The sequence below is a fragment of the Pungitius pungitius genome, chromosome 17 (assembly GCF_949316345.1).
Source record: "Pungitius pungitius chromosome 17, fPunPun2.1, whole genome shotgun sequence".
Classification (NCBI taxonomy): domain Eukaryota; kingdom Metazoa; phylum Chordata; class Actinopteri; order Perciformes; family Gasterosteidae; genus Pungitius; species Pungitius pungitius.
Window position 1 is genome coordinate 16786285 of NC_084916.1, and position 12295 is coordinate 16798579.

At 49.1% G+C, this 12295-nt stretch overlaps 1 protein-coding gene across 1 annotated transcript in view; it reads left to right on the forward strand.

The window, feature by feature from the left end:
- The window catches only part of col22a1 (collagen, type XXII, alpha 1), a 32879-nt gene extending 20861 nt beyond the window's left edge, over nucleotides 1-12018 (forward strand). The window contains exons 33-66 of the mRNA XM_037473712.2: nucleotides 156-197; nucleotides 337-369; nucleotides 483-536; nucleotides 942-995; nucleotides 1069-1122; nucleotides 1215-1268; nucleotides 1393-1446; nucleotides 1781-1885; nucleotides 2292-2336; nucleotides 2545-2622; nucleotides 2720-2755; nucleotides 2836-2889; nucleotides 3073-3117; nucleotides 3431-3466; nucleotides 3539-3652; nucleotides 3786-3839; nucleotides 3939-3992; nucleotides 4100-4153; nucleotides 4245-4298; nucleotides 4487-4540; nucleotides 4660-4713; nucleotides 4789-4842; nucleotides 4921-4965; nucleotides 5853-5906; nucleotides 6384-6437; nucleotides 6587-6640; nucleotides 7568-7639; nucleotides 7720-7755; nucleotides 7846-7890; nucleotides 8219-8398; nucleotides 8519-8585; nucleotides 9232-9414; nucleotides 9489-9566; nucleotides 9671-12018. Of these exons, the coding sequence (XP_037329609.2) occupies nucleotides 156-197; nucleotides 337-369; nucleotides 483-536; nucleotides 942-995; nucleotides 1069-1122; nucleotides 1215-1268; nucleotides 1393-1446; nucleotides 1781-1885; nucleotides 2292-2336; nucleotides 2545-2622; nucleotides 2720-2755; nucleotides 2836-2889; nucleotides 3073-3117; nucleotides 3431-3466; nucleotides 3539-3652; nucleotides 3786-3839; nucleotides 3939-3992; nucleotides 4100-4153; nucleotides 4245-4298; nucleotides 4487-4540; nucleotides 4660-4713; nucleotides 4789-4842; nucleotides 4921-4965; nucleotides 5853-5906; nucleotides 6384-6437; nucleotides 6587-6640; nucleotides 7568-7639; nucleotides 7720-7755; nucleotides 7846-7890; nucleotides 8219-8398; nucleotides 8519-8585; nucleotides 9232-9414; nucleotides 9489-9566; nucleotides 9671-9864 (2298 nt within the window). The 3' untranslated portion in view covers nucleotides 9865-12018. The remainder of the gene's footprint in view (nucleotides 1-155; nucleotides 198-336; nucleotides 370-482; nucleotides 537-941; nucleotides 996-1068; nucleotides 1123-1214; nucleotides 1269-1392; nucleotides 1447-1780; nucleotides 1886-2291; nucleotides 2337-2544; nucleotides 2623-2719; nucleotides 2756-2835; nucleotides 2890-3072; nucleotides 3118-3430; nucleotides 3467-3538; nucleotides 3653-3785; nucleotides 3840-3938; nucleotides 3993-4099; nucleotides 4154-4244; nucleotides 4299-4486; nucleotides 4541-4659; nucleotides 4714-4788; nucleotides 4843-4920; nucleotides 4966-5852; nucleotides 5907-6383; nucleotides 6438-6586; nucleotides 6641-7567; nucleotides 7640-7719; nucleotides 7756-7845; nucleotides 7891-8218; nucleotides 8399-8518; nucleotides 8586-9231; nucleotides 9415-9488; nucleotides 9567-9670) is intronic.
- Nucleotides 12019-12295: the final 277 nt, after the last annotated feature.

Here is a 12295-nt window from a genome sequence, read left to right on the forward strand (position 1 = left end):
CTTGACATGATGTATGAAGGTCAAAAACTGAGGACTTCTCACGGTGCGTCCCGCCGTTTTACAGCAGTCCTGAGTAATGCCCCCCCCCCCGTAGCGTGAGCTTTGAGGAGGTCATTAGTACGCACACAAGGTGACTTTGTTGTCTCTTGCCTCAGGGGGACGAGGGAGCGAGGGGACTTCCTGGCATCCCAGGGGATGTGAGTGAAACTGCTGCTTCTTGTACTTTGCACTTTGACACGTCTGCAACTGCATGCTATGAATACGATAAAAAAGTCTTGGAGTCAAGGACAGCGCTTCATCAAGTTTGTTTTGTCGTCCCCTTTTGTTTCTTCACAGGTGGCAAACGTGATCCCCGAGCCTGGTGAACCTGTGAGTCCATCCACCTCAGCCGCTGCAGGACGCATGACAGAGATTCTATAAGAGTTGAAGAGTCAACATTTTTGTTTCTTATCCCCCCCCCCCCCTCCCCTTCCTGTCTGTAGGGAAAACCTGGAGAGAAGGGAGCAAAGGGAGATCAAGGGAACCCAGGAGAGATTGTGAGCTCCTTTTCCTCCTGTTTTATTCTCTGTCCTCTTTCACTTTAAAAAAAGACTTCTTGCAATATGCAAAGGTGTCCACTAGATGTCAGTGCACATCCGGTTTTCACAGCTATGCCACGTAGCAATTACTCTGCTAATTAAAAACACCTGAATGTCAGTAGTGCACTGGCCTGCTTCTCAGGTAGTTCAGTACAGATAGTATAGTACAGAATATTAGTTAGCAGAGCAGTAACACACACACTTGCTAATGATTTCCATTAGCTCTGAGTTTCTCAAGCATCATGTGACGGGGTATGATGTCATAGATATTATTATTACCATTGACTTAATCATTTCGACAAGAATATGCAAGAGTAAAATCGTATAAAACTACAGTGAACATTTGTGTGTCGTCTCCTTAAGGGTCAAAGAGGTTTACCTGGTGAACAAGGCTTCAAGGGACCAGTTGGACCAGTGGTAAAATGCTGCTAATCTTTTACTTACCAAGCCTCTTTAGAGGAATACATCTAATTCTGCATTTTCATTCCAGGGTCCAAAAGGCGACGCCGGACTAACGGGAGAGACGGGACGCGTCGGAGATGCCGTAAGTTGTCCGTCTTCGAGCACTGCACCTTGTCTCCCCCGTGGGAGGATGTTCTGTGGTGCACCAACTGTACTGCCGTCTCCCCCCCCCAGGGTCCACCTGGCCTCGCCGGCCCTCAAGGTGCTCGCGGATTACCCGGGACTGCGGTAAGTCTATTCCAAGGGTCTCGGGTTGACTTTAAAGCGGACGCCCTCGGTGCCCGCCCCGTCCCTGCGATGAAATATCAACAGTGGCCACAAATCCCTTCAGTCCCAGTTGTGTGTCTTCCAGGGCATACCAGGGACCATCGGGCCTCCCGGTCCAGCCGGACAGAGGGGAGACAAGGTCAGTCCTCTATTCTTAAACGCTGTCGCTATATTCGGTAAGAAGTTCTTCTCTATGTTCAGAGGGAGTCTGCAGAGGGGACACCTTGGATGTCCTTCATGTCCTTTCTACTGTCTCTCATGGCCTCTTCTCCTGATTTGTTCTCCCTCTTTGTTTGACTCTTTCCACAAGTAAAAAAATATATATAAAATGTAATTTCTACACAAAGTTTTCCATGGAAAGTAGAAGCTATCAGAACACTGAGGAGACCAAACGCCACCTACAGATGTTCCTGCTGTAGCCTCGAAAGGAAAAAAAACCTTTGTCTGCATTCATTTCATCACCTTTTCTTCAGGGCGAAACAGGTAAGCCGGGACAATCGGGTCCCGCGGGCCCACCTGGAGATGGCGGTTTGACTGGACCCCCGGGACCACCGGGAAAGGGCAAAGACGGGCAGAATGTAAGACATCGCTACGCGTTGTGCATGTTGTTCTGGTCGTAGGCGTCTGCCAGCAGGCGCTTGGCACGTGGAAGCACAACAGGAAGCACGTTGTGCAGCGCCACGCGTTTCTTCGCCCCGGAGACATGTGTCCGTCCCGCTGACGAGGCACCAGCACACGGGCAAGACCTTGTAAAGACACCCTGCGCTAACGCAACACAGGAGCCCCTTACGCACATTTGGCTACAAAGCACTTTATTTATTTTTACAGCTACCAGGTGCCCCCCCCCCCCCCCCCCCCCGCCCCCTCCTCGAGCCCTCGCCACACTCTCCATGTGCATCGAGAACAGCAACCCGTGCACACCCACAGCTCTGAATGACTTATTCCAATGACTTATTGATTGATTGTCATACCGTGATATTCCAGGGGGATCCAGGACCGCAAGGAATTCAAGGACCTCCAGGGATCAAGGTAACTCTAAAGTCAGTGTGTGTGTGTGTTTCTCTTTTTGTGGATATTTGCACTGTGACAGTCTTGAAGAGCCCCACTGGGGGGGGGGGGGACGCTCACCCTCGTGTGCACCAAAACGTTTGGTTGAAATCGGGTGTTTCTGGGATCAGAGGGCAATGACGTCATCTGAGGGCGGTGAAGTAAACAGCAACACGTCTCTCTTCCTCAGGGCCAAACCGGCTCCCGAGGAGAAGTGGGGCCCCCGGGGGACAGGGGTCCTGCGGGGGAAGGCCGAGCGGGACCACCGGTAGGAGCATCACTGGTCACATCATCATCATCACCCTCCATGCGTTTACATATTAGGAAACGTGCAATGGTTCCCTTTTCTTCTCTTTTTTTCTTAGGGGCCTCCAGGAAGCCACGGCGACGCTGGAACTCCGGTTAAGTATTTTCTAATGAGTCATAATGAAAATGTTTGTATAAAAGGGGTTTCTCTAAAATGTGTTTATCTGGGTTTTAGGGCCTCAGGGGTCTCCCAGGAGTCTCCGGTCCTCAGGGCCCACCGGGACATAATGTGAGTCCAACGATCCTATTAAATACCTTCATGCAGTTACATTGATGAGTATTTTTGTTTTGGTCTGTATTCAATCATGATTTTTCTTCTTTTCTTTTTTATTCTGGTTTATATCGTTGTATTTTAAAATATAAGAAGAACATAGAAGGACATTTATTTTGTTGCCTTTGCCCCAAAATGCAGGGTTTACCAGGAAGGCCAGGAGACAAGGGATCACCAGGAGATCCTGTAAGTACAACCGGTGTAAAACTTAATCTTATTTCACTTATTATACCTTAACTGTTTACTATGGATAAGAGAGAATAATTTCTGTCATTATTCAATGGATGCTTTCAGATCCTTTTTTTAGTTACATGATTAAGTGCATTAAATAAACCAGTCACTATTAATTGCATTCATACAAAAACTGAAACAGTAGTTATGGCTGTTTTTTTACTCTTTTGCATTTGTTTTAAAAGTCATCATCAACAGCTTAAAAATGATCCAAGCGGATCTGTGATTGAACAACTCTGGATTCATGTCCTCATTTCCTGTCCCTCAGGGAAAGGCAGCAGACCTGTCTGAACTGGATCTGAAGGTGAGGAGCCTCCCCGTCGCTCATTGGTCGTTGGCGTCCTCGTCCCCATCGCGTGTCTCTGTCGTCCCGTAGGACGTCTGCTCAGACTGCCCCGCGGGCCCACCTGGACTGCCAGGTCTCCCAGGGGTCCCAGGGGACAAAGGACACCAGGGAACTCCGGGGAAAGACGGTCAAGATGGCTACCAAGTATGACATTATTATTATTATTATTGTGTGTGTGTCTCCACCACGTCGGCCCGAACTGTCACTGCATCACTTAGCTGGGCCTCCTCTCGGGGGGCGGGGGGGCAGAGACTGATGCTCTGCTGTGTCATTACAGGGCCCGCCGGGGACAGCCGGAGCTCAAGGGGCCCCTGGAGCCGACGGAGGAAAGGCAAGTTTGCGGAATGCAATGTGTAATATTTTGAATTGAATATTGAATATTTTTTGGCGCTTTCCTCTTGAAATATGAGGTTATTTCGTTATTTTTCAGGGTGTTAAAGGGGATCGAGGACCCCCAGGAGGCCCCGGAGACAAAGGAGAAAAGGTATATGTTTCTGACTCATGAGGCATCGTCATCTCCTGTAAGAAATGTTCCCAGCGATATTGTCTGCTATGTATGGCATAATTATATTGTCATTTTTCCATCTACAGGGTCACCCAGGACCGCCTGGTCATCCGGGCCCCCCCGGCCTAATGGGCACACCTGTAAGTCATTTGTTTCCATTAAAAGCTCTAAAACGGTCGATAAACGGGGGAATTTGCATCACATCTTGCCTCTGTCTCTTCTCTTCTTCAGGGTAACGATGGGCTGCCTGGCCCCGTCGGCCCCCCGGGACCCCCCGGAGAAAAGGTCAGGCCGCACTACATGTACTTTTCCCCCTTTTAGAAAACGTATTACCAATACGTCATCCCTGAACCAACCCTTTCCCTCCAGCATGCAGGTCAGCCAGCCTGTGTGCTAATAGTGGCCATTCATCATTTTTCTTTGGTGTCATTGACCTCTTTGTGTGTGTTTGTTTGTTTGTTTGTTTCTTTTAGGGCAAAGAGGGCCTCAAAGGAATCCAGGGGCCATCAGGTCTTCCCGGCTTGATGGTGAGGAAAAACACCATGAATTTGCACACTGCTCGTGCAGTGAGGCGTCAGTAGCCTGGGCTTTAGACGCAGTCACAGTTGTTAGCAGGCGCTAAATGGAAGGTTTCATTCATCTGCAGGGTGAGCCTGGGAAGATGGGAAAAGAGGGCCAACCAGGTGAACCAGGAGAGCCTGTAAGTAGATGGAGATATTTGTGTGTGATCCAAAGAGTCTCTATAATAGTGCAATTAAACTGTCTTTGTTCTCAGGGGAAGCAAGGTGAGCCTGGACCACTAGGAAACCCGGGGCTCAGGGGACTCCCGGTAAGTGACCGCCGGGAAACGGATCTGATGAAGAGCGAGTTGCTGTGGCTAATTCCCTGCTGTTTGTTTCCTTTGCAGGGCTTCAAGGGCCACAGAGGAGAGCCCGGGGCTCCTGGAGCGAAGGTTAGTACTGAAATCATGTTTTAATTCTGCCGCATGGGGATCACCATCTGTAGGAGGCATAATAGATGTTTGCTTAATTGCTCACCTTTTGTAATGATAAAACTGAAGGGGGGGGGGGGGGAGTAAACCGTACTTTTTTCCAGTGTGATTATGTATTATATAAGCGTCTTTACCTTGTCAAAGTCAATTTCACACATTGGTGTACATCAATGCATAACCATGCTTAATAAGAGAACATAATACTCTAGATGTTGAAGGGCAAAAAAAAGCAGCACAATGTTTTTCATTTTCTAAAAGCTTTAATAGAACGTCCTGGTTTAGTGAGAAGCGTTTTTTGTTCCCTTTTTGATGAGAGCAGCAGATTCCCAGACGGCTCGTTAAAGGCGCTGCACGCTGGGACAGCTGTTAGGACACAACTAGACTCTCTAGTGGTCCTCAATGGAGGTCAAATATCAAAATATAAATATAGTATATCACACAATTGGGATTGTGCCACTCGTCTTCATTGCAGGGCCGTGTTAAATGAAACCAACATAATGCGATTAAAGTCGGCAGAACGTCCTCTGCTCGTATTAGTATTCATGGATTTGAAAAAGAACAAAAAAAAGAAAAAAAAAAGAAAAGAGAGCTGCCTTTTGCTCTAGAACAATTAACTGCAGCCGGAGAAGCTCACGGTCAGCGTTTCACAGTGTTTCTGTAAAAACCTTCCTGGGGAGAGGAAGCAGTTCACCTGCTGCTCGGCCTCTGACGCCCCCGGGACGCGTCCTGCTGCAGCAGCGCAGGACGCTGGCTGAGCCTCTAATGGGGTGATGGATGAACTCTACCTCCGCTCGGCTGCAGGGCCTTTTACCTATTTAGTCTGTTCTCTCTTCTTCTGATCCAAACAGGGTGAAGATGGAAAGCCCGGATCATCGGGCCGCGACGGCAAACCGGGGAAGGAGGTCTGTTCAAAGCGAAACCGTTTGATGGGTAACAATTGTTACTGCTGCTTTGGAACCAGCCCTCGGGTTGATTGAGTGAATTCACACAAAAAACTCCCGGGATCTAAATGTAGAGCAAAAGACATGGAGACGATGCTTGGAGCTCCACCAGCAGCACAAAGCAGCGGCTTCACATCCTTTCACTCAGTTTAATGCCATTCATCTTCGCCGCATGACAAACTGAAATCCATGTGATGTATTCAAAAGGCTGCAGCACCCGTTCTAGCAACTTTTGTTACTGTGCAGAAGGATTACTGTGTCTCCTAAAATGAGACTCCTTTCATAACCTGCCCACACCAGACCTGCCTCACACAACAACAACGCTAGTTTTCCTTTCTCAGCATGCCCTCGAGATGAGAGGTGGTTCGGGTACTTTCCCTTTTTTTATTCCCAGCGTGTAAAAGCCAGAATAAAAGCGTTCATTTGTCGTCCTGTCAGGGCTCGATGGGACCTCCGGGCAGAGAAGGCCTCGGTGGACCAAGAGGAGAGCCGGTGAGTCATTTTCAATCACCTGCAGGGCGCAGACAGCCCCGCGTCGGGCTGACCGATACGGACACAACGTGGCACTCAAGTTGCTCCTCTCGCTGCCCCCGCCCCCATCAATTTTCTCATGCTGTGTTTTTTCTCCCTTTGCATCCCAGGGCAAGCCAGGTGAACCGGGGCCTTCGGGAAAAGCAGGTCTCGCTGGAACACCAGTGAGTCATCTTTTTATCTTATATCTATTATTGGAAAACCACAACCATGAGCCAAAAATACGGTAGATTATTCTCCCTGGGGTTTTGAAGAGGAAGAATAATAGAAGAGAATGTGAACATCACATCAAAAATGAAAGGAGAACCTTTAGAACTGTTTGCGAGGAGGAGGAGGAGGAGGAGGAGAGAAGTGGGTGAGAGTGGTCAGCAGGGGGAGCAGATCACCAGCAGGAGGCAGGGAGCCAGATGCAAAAAGGGCGGGAGGAGGAGGAGAGGGTGGAGCTATTTAGAGACAGGGTCTGACATTTCCAAAAATGTCAATAGATGGACAAATTTACCAGACAGAGGAGGATGATGACGCAAAGCCTTTAACCGAAGGGGGAACAGGAAGAAACCACTGAGGAGGGATCCTTCTCCCGGAGATGGACAGGTGCTCAAAAATAGACCTCCGTCATAAGATCTCCCTCTAGGCAGTCCAGAGGACATGTAGAAGGTGTGACACGTGAAAGCGATGGATGGAGGAGAACGTGCTCACAACACACGAGAGGCTCAAATGAAGCACGCCACACATTCTCATTGCCATTAGACGTTGAAACAGAGAACGACACTGCAGGGGGGATGAAGATTATTGTGTCAGGGGACACATCAGGAAAAAGCCCCCCGCTGACCTGCCTTTGAGCCCGAGGGGAGCGACAGGAGCCCGCTCTTATTGTGGCCGGTTCATCCAGGACATCACACATTCACCTTAAACCCCCCCCCCCCCCCCCCCCCCCGCTGTGCTTCAGACCCGCTCGTCCCGTGCAAACACCAGGATTAATCTCTTCAGGCCGCAACATTAATCCTTCCTCCATCCTCAGTAGTGAGGGGGGGGGGGCTTTTGGAGCACCGGTACACGGTATATTCTGCACGTGTCTCCTCTCTCTCTCACAGGGCCTCAGCGGAAACAAGGGAGAGCCGGGCAACCCCGGCTTACCGGGCTTCAGCGGGCCCAAGGGCCCCGCGGTGAGTGGCCCGCCCCCCGCAGCTGATTTTCAGTCCACCCATGTGGCCTGGTGGTGTTAAACCGGTATCTCTATTTCTAGGGTCCACCTGGTCCGATTGGCCCGGAAGGGAAACAGGTGAGGACTTCGTATCAAAGTTTGACCGACCTTATGAAATTAGGATCATCGCTTTTTTTCACTCACTTCCTGGTTTTCGGGGTCTTGCAGGGGACGCCGGGCAGAGTTGGCGATCGCGGCCTCAAAGGAGATAAGGCGAGTTACGAGAGTCACGTCACATCATTCAATTCAACTCAATTCATTTTATTTTTTTCAGATTACAAATTTGCCTCAGAGGGCTTTACAGTCTGTACACATCCTCTGCCCCGAAACCCTCACATTATTCCATAATTGTTACCAGTTTCTCATGCTCATAATAAAAAAAGTCAGATTATGACTTGTTAGAAAAAGGCGGTTGATGTACACAAGGATGGATCCGTTTGAATGGCAGTGGAAAACAATGAGATCATTTCTAACAATAACATAACTGTTATTATAATGATTATTAAGTGTAAAAATGTACAAGCGCTCTCATCTGTTTCAGGGAGACTCGGGCGTGAAGGGAGATAAAGGACAATCGGGAGACCCGGGGATGCCTGGGAACCCCGGGCCCCCCGGCAGAAAGGGCCACACGGGGATGATGGGCATGTCTGGACCTCCCGGAGAATTGGGGGCTCCGGGGCCCCAAGGACCTTCGGGGAATCCCGGTATTCCAGGCCACAGAGTGAGTGGTGGTCCCACCGGGGGACTGCAGGTCCCACCGGGGGACTGCAGGTCCCACGGCTGATTGACCACATTGAAGTTGTAACGGCTGTGTTGACGGGGGACATGTTTGACGTCTCAGGGCGAGTCGGTGTCACTGGAACAGATGAGACGGCTCATCCAGGAGGAGCTGGCCAAACAGCTGGATGGTGAGGAGGCGTCTTCCTGTCTCATCTTTCCACCTGGCTGACATGACCTCAGTACACCTGTTTGCAATGGAAGTAATACAATGAATAACTGCAAAGGACTGAATTCAATTGAAAGAAATGTCAACATGAAGACCAGTCACATTATTCAGCTCACAGGGAAAATAAATCATTAGATTTTAGTAGCTCATTAACGAAACGATCATCCAGTTGATCCACATTAAAAGTATCAGATACGTGAAGCTCAGTTTGGGGAAGTAGCCTCTCACAGATTCATCGTGGAGATATTAAAGGAAAGGCAGCCACTGTTATTTCATTCTTTTGATCGATCATGGGCTGCTGCGGCTTCTGAATGAATTGTGACCTTTCAAGGAGCTCCGTGTGGAGGCGTGAAAGAATGATGCTTTTGTGACCTTTATTAAAATGGTCATTTTCTACTTTTTCAATGAAGCAGTGCAGGTTGTTGTTCCCATAGTGGTAATCGCTCCAATATTTTATCCTCATTATTCTCGTTTTGGTCGCGCAGTCTAGTACACATGAGATTAAAATGGCACCACCTTTTAATAAATGATGGCGTAGGTTGAGCTCTCTCTCCCCCCCCCCCCCCCTTAAGAAGTGGATAAAACGCCCTTTTTCTTGTTGCGTGCAGCCAAGATGGCTTACCTCATGGCTCAGATGCAGCCGGCCCACGTGAGGAGCACGGCCGGCCGCCCAGGACCTCCGGGCCCTTCAGGGAAGGACGGCAATGTCGGACGACCTGGCCCCCCCGGGGAGCCCGGCGTGCCTGGACAGAACGGCGGGGAAGGATCCAGGGGACCCATGGGCCCTAAAGGTAGGACAGAGAGAGCAGCTTTGATAATAATGATCAGATTGGTTCAACTTGATTTTTGAATTCATCCCTTCTAGGCGACAGAGGAGCGAGGGGAGAACGGGGGGAACCGGGTGTCGGTGAAAGAGGAGAGCAAGGCCCCTCGGGCCCGATAGGTAACAGCCCCCGCCTCTCTCACTTTCTCCTCAGCTTGCCGTCCCCCGGCTTTGGTGCCTTAAACTGTTCTTATATCCTCTCCGCCCCCCCCCCCCGACTGCAGGTCCAGCCGGGCTGCCCGGATACGGCAAAGACGGGAGCCCCGGGCAAGCCGGAGCCCAGGGAGAGCCGGGGAACCCCGGCCCCCACGGTCAACCCGGACCCACGGGTCCCACCGGCCAGTGTGACCCCACCCAGTGTGCCTACTACGCCAGCCTGGCCCAGAGGCCCCACACCAAAAACGTCAAGGGGACCTAAGAGAGAGAAGGGACACAGAGCTTGAAGTCCACCTGTATTTATGAACTTGGTCCGAATCAAGAACTTTTTACATTTGTTTTCTTTTCAGTATGGGGGGGCAGAAGCAGGTCCTTTGTTTTGGTTTATATTTGGCACAACGTTTAAGGAAGGATTCAGAATCCAGGGGGGGCTTTTAAAAATGGCTTAGAGGGGGCAGCTGATCCTCCTGTAATTGTTTCATCATCAGCCGTCTCAAAAGTTCAGCCAGGCGTTTTCTTGCAGCTTTTTATTTTTTCTGCCTCACGACATGAGAAACTAACCCACCCCTCCCCCCCACCCCTCCGAGCGTCGAGCCACAGAAGTCAGTTCCTGCTCACTGACTCCGTCTCTGGCTGGGGATCGGCGGCGACATCATCACTCAGTGGGGGAGTAATCTGTTTCATTGTAATTGAGGGGGGGGGGGGGAGGACATGCACCAGTAGTGATATTGCGTAGGAGTGTTAGTGAGTGAGTGCGGGTACATTTTGTGGCCTTATTCTCTCCATGTAGCAGTGTGCTTATGTGGCCTTGTTTCGGATACCATGGCCCCCCCAAATACAATTAATCCTTAAAACCAATTGGAATGGGATTGCGTTATTTAGACATGAACAAAACAAGCTTTTTTTAAAGATATTGCCGCTCTGCCTCAACTCATCCATTAGTGCCATCCTTGGCCCTGATGTTTCCAGGTTTGGGGGGGGGGGCTTGTTTGCTTGTTTTAAAGATGGCGGTGGAGAAACGGCTTTGAGGAGGTTGTCTAATTGACGCCTTTGTTCGCCTCTCTTGAAAAGCTTCCTGTTTCTCACCGCTTGCTCTAAACGTGTCACTTCCTCTCTGCCCCGCCCCCCCCCCCCGCTGTGAAAGGACATCGTCCTTTCTCATTTGTCCCCCAGAGCCCCTTAAGTTGGCGAGTTGCTTCCCTGCATCCTGTTGAGCAGACACCTAATAACCCCCCCCCCCCCCCTCACCTCTCCCAAGCCTCAGAGGTGCTGGTCATCTTGAACTTCATTAACATCCTCCACAAAAGGGATCCCATTTGTCTTCCTTTCACCAACATGAAGCGATGCACACCGCAGTGGAGGAGAGGACCCAGACGTGCCATGAGATCAAAGGTCAGCGATGGTCTCAACCTCTTGCTCGGGTCACCTGGTGGCAGTTCGTTCATGAAATGCGGCTGCGACAACTTAGTGAAGCAGACTGGAGTTCATCAACAAAGCTTTGTCGTTCTTCCCAAAAGTAGAATTTATTGAAAATATAAAACGCCCTCGCTAAATTGAGTGCTTGTGTTACTGCAGCTTATGAGGGTGAATGATGTAAAGGTGCAAGATGAAGAACATTCATGTAGCAGCAAAGAACTTTCTATGTGGAGATTGTACTGCTGAAGACCATCGGCTCAGCTCCCCCCCCCCCCCCTCATAAAGAGAGTCTCGCAGATGGCCCCTGGACCTCCTGACTCCATATTGCACACTTCCCTTCTAGCTACCTGGGGACACTTCCTCAAACTACAGTAATCAGAGAAGTTGTCTTTGTAGCAGTACATGGCAGCATGTTGTCTGAGGAAAGGACGAAGCTGAGTGCTTCGTCTCAACCGCTTCAGTCACCAAACATTGTGTCACGTTAAGTTTAAAGTGAAACGTATTATTGGAATATAGCTGCTCTTTAAACGGTAAGATTTTTGCTGCTTCATTGAACAGTTGAACCATATCAGTATTTTTCCCTTCCTGGTTACAGTTCAATTCAATTCATTTTATTTTGTAAAGCCCAAAATCGCATATTACAAATTTGCCTCAGAGGACTTATTTGTAATTTGCGATTTTGGGCTATACAAAATAAAATGAATTGAATCACAGTCACGGATATATTCTGTTATCGGGTTTGATACGTTGGTTTTAGTTTTAGTGCAAACACCTTTCAGTATTCAAATGACTGTCTTTGCTGACTGAAAGTTATTCACAATTTGATCCAATACAAATGAGTTGTAACGCATTGACTAAAGTGCATTATCCTATTTTCCATCCTTTTTTTCCTCTTTACTATTTGGTGCTAAGATATTTTAAATTAGTTGCATATTGTAAGTTTGGTAAATACACGTACTGTACTGTATAATAAAGACTGGAAAGGATTCATTTTATAATATATACTTTGATTTCTTCTCGTCTCGTGTTATTTGAAAAAATCAATTCTGCCTCTAAATTTCAAAATCTGTCCGCGAGCCAAATACGTAAAGGAATCACCGGTAATAATCAATCAGTCAATGTGCGTGACCCGCGTGCAGAGGTGGGGGGGATTGTTGACCTCTCTGACCTCCCGACTACAGATTATATCCATGGCAACCCAGGGACCTCATGTCTTCACCATGAAACCCTTTTCCTGAAGAGTCGTATCATGCTCCAGTGGACATGTAGAAACTAGG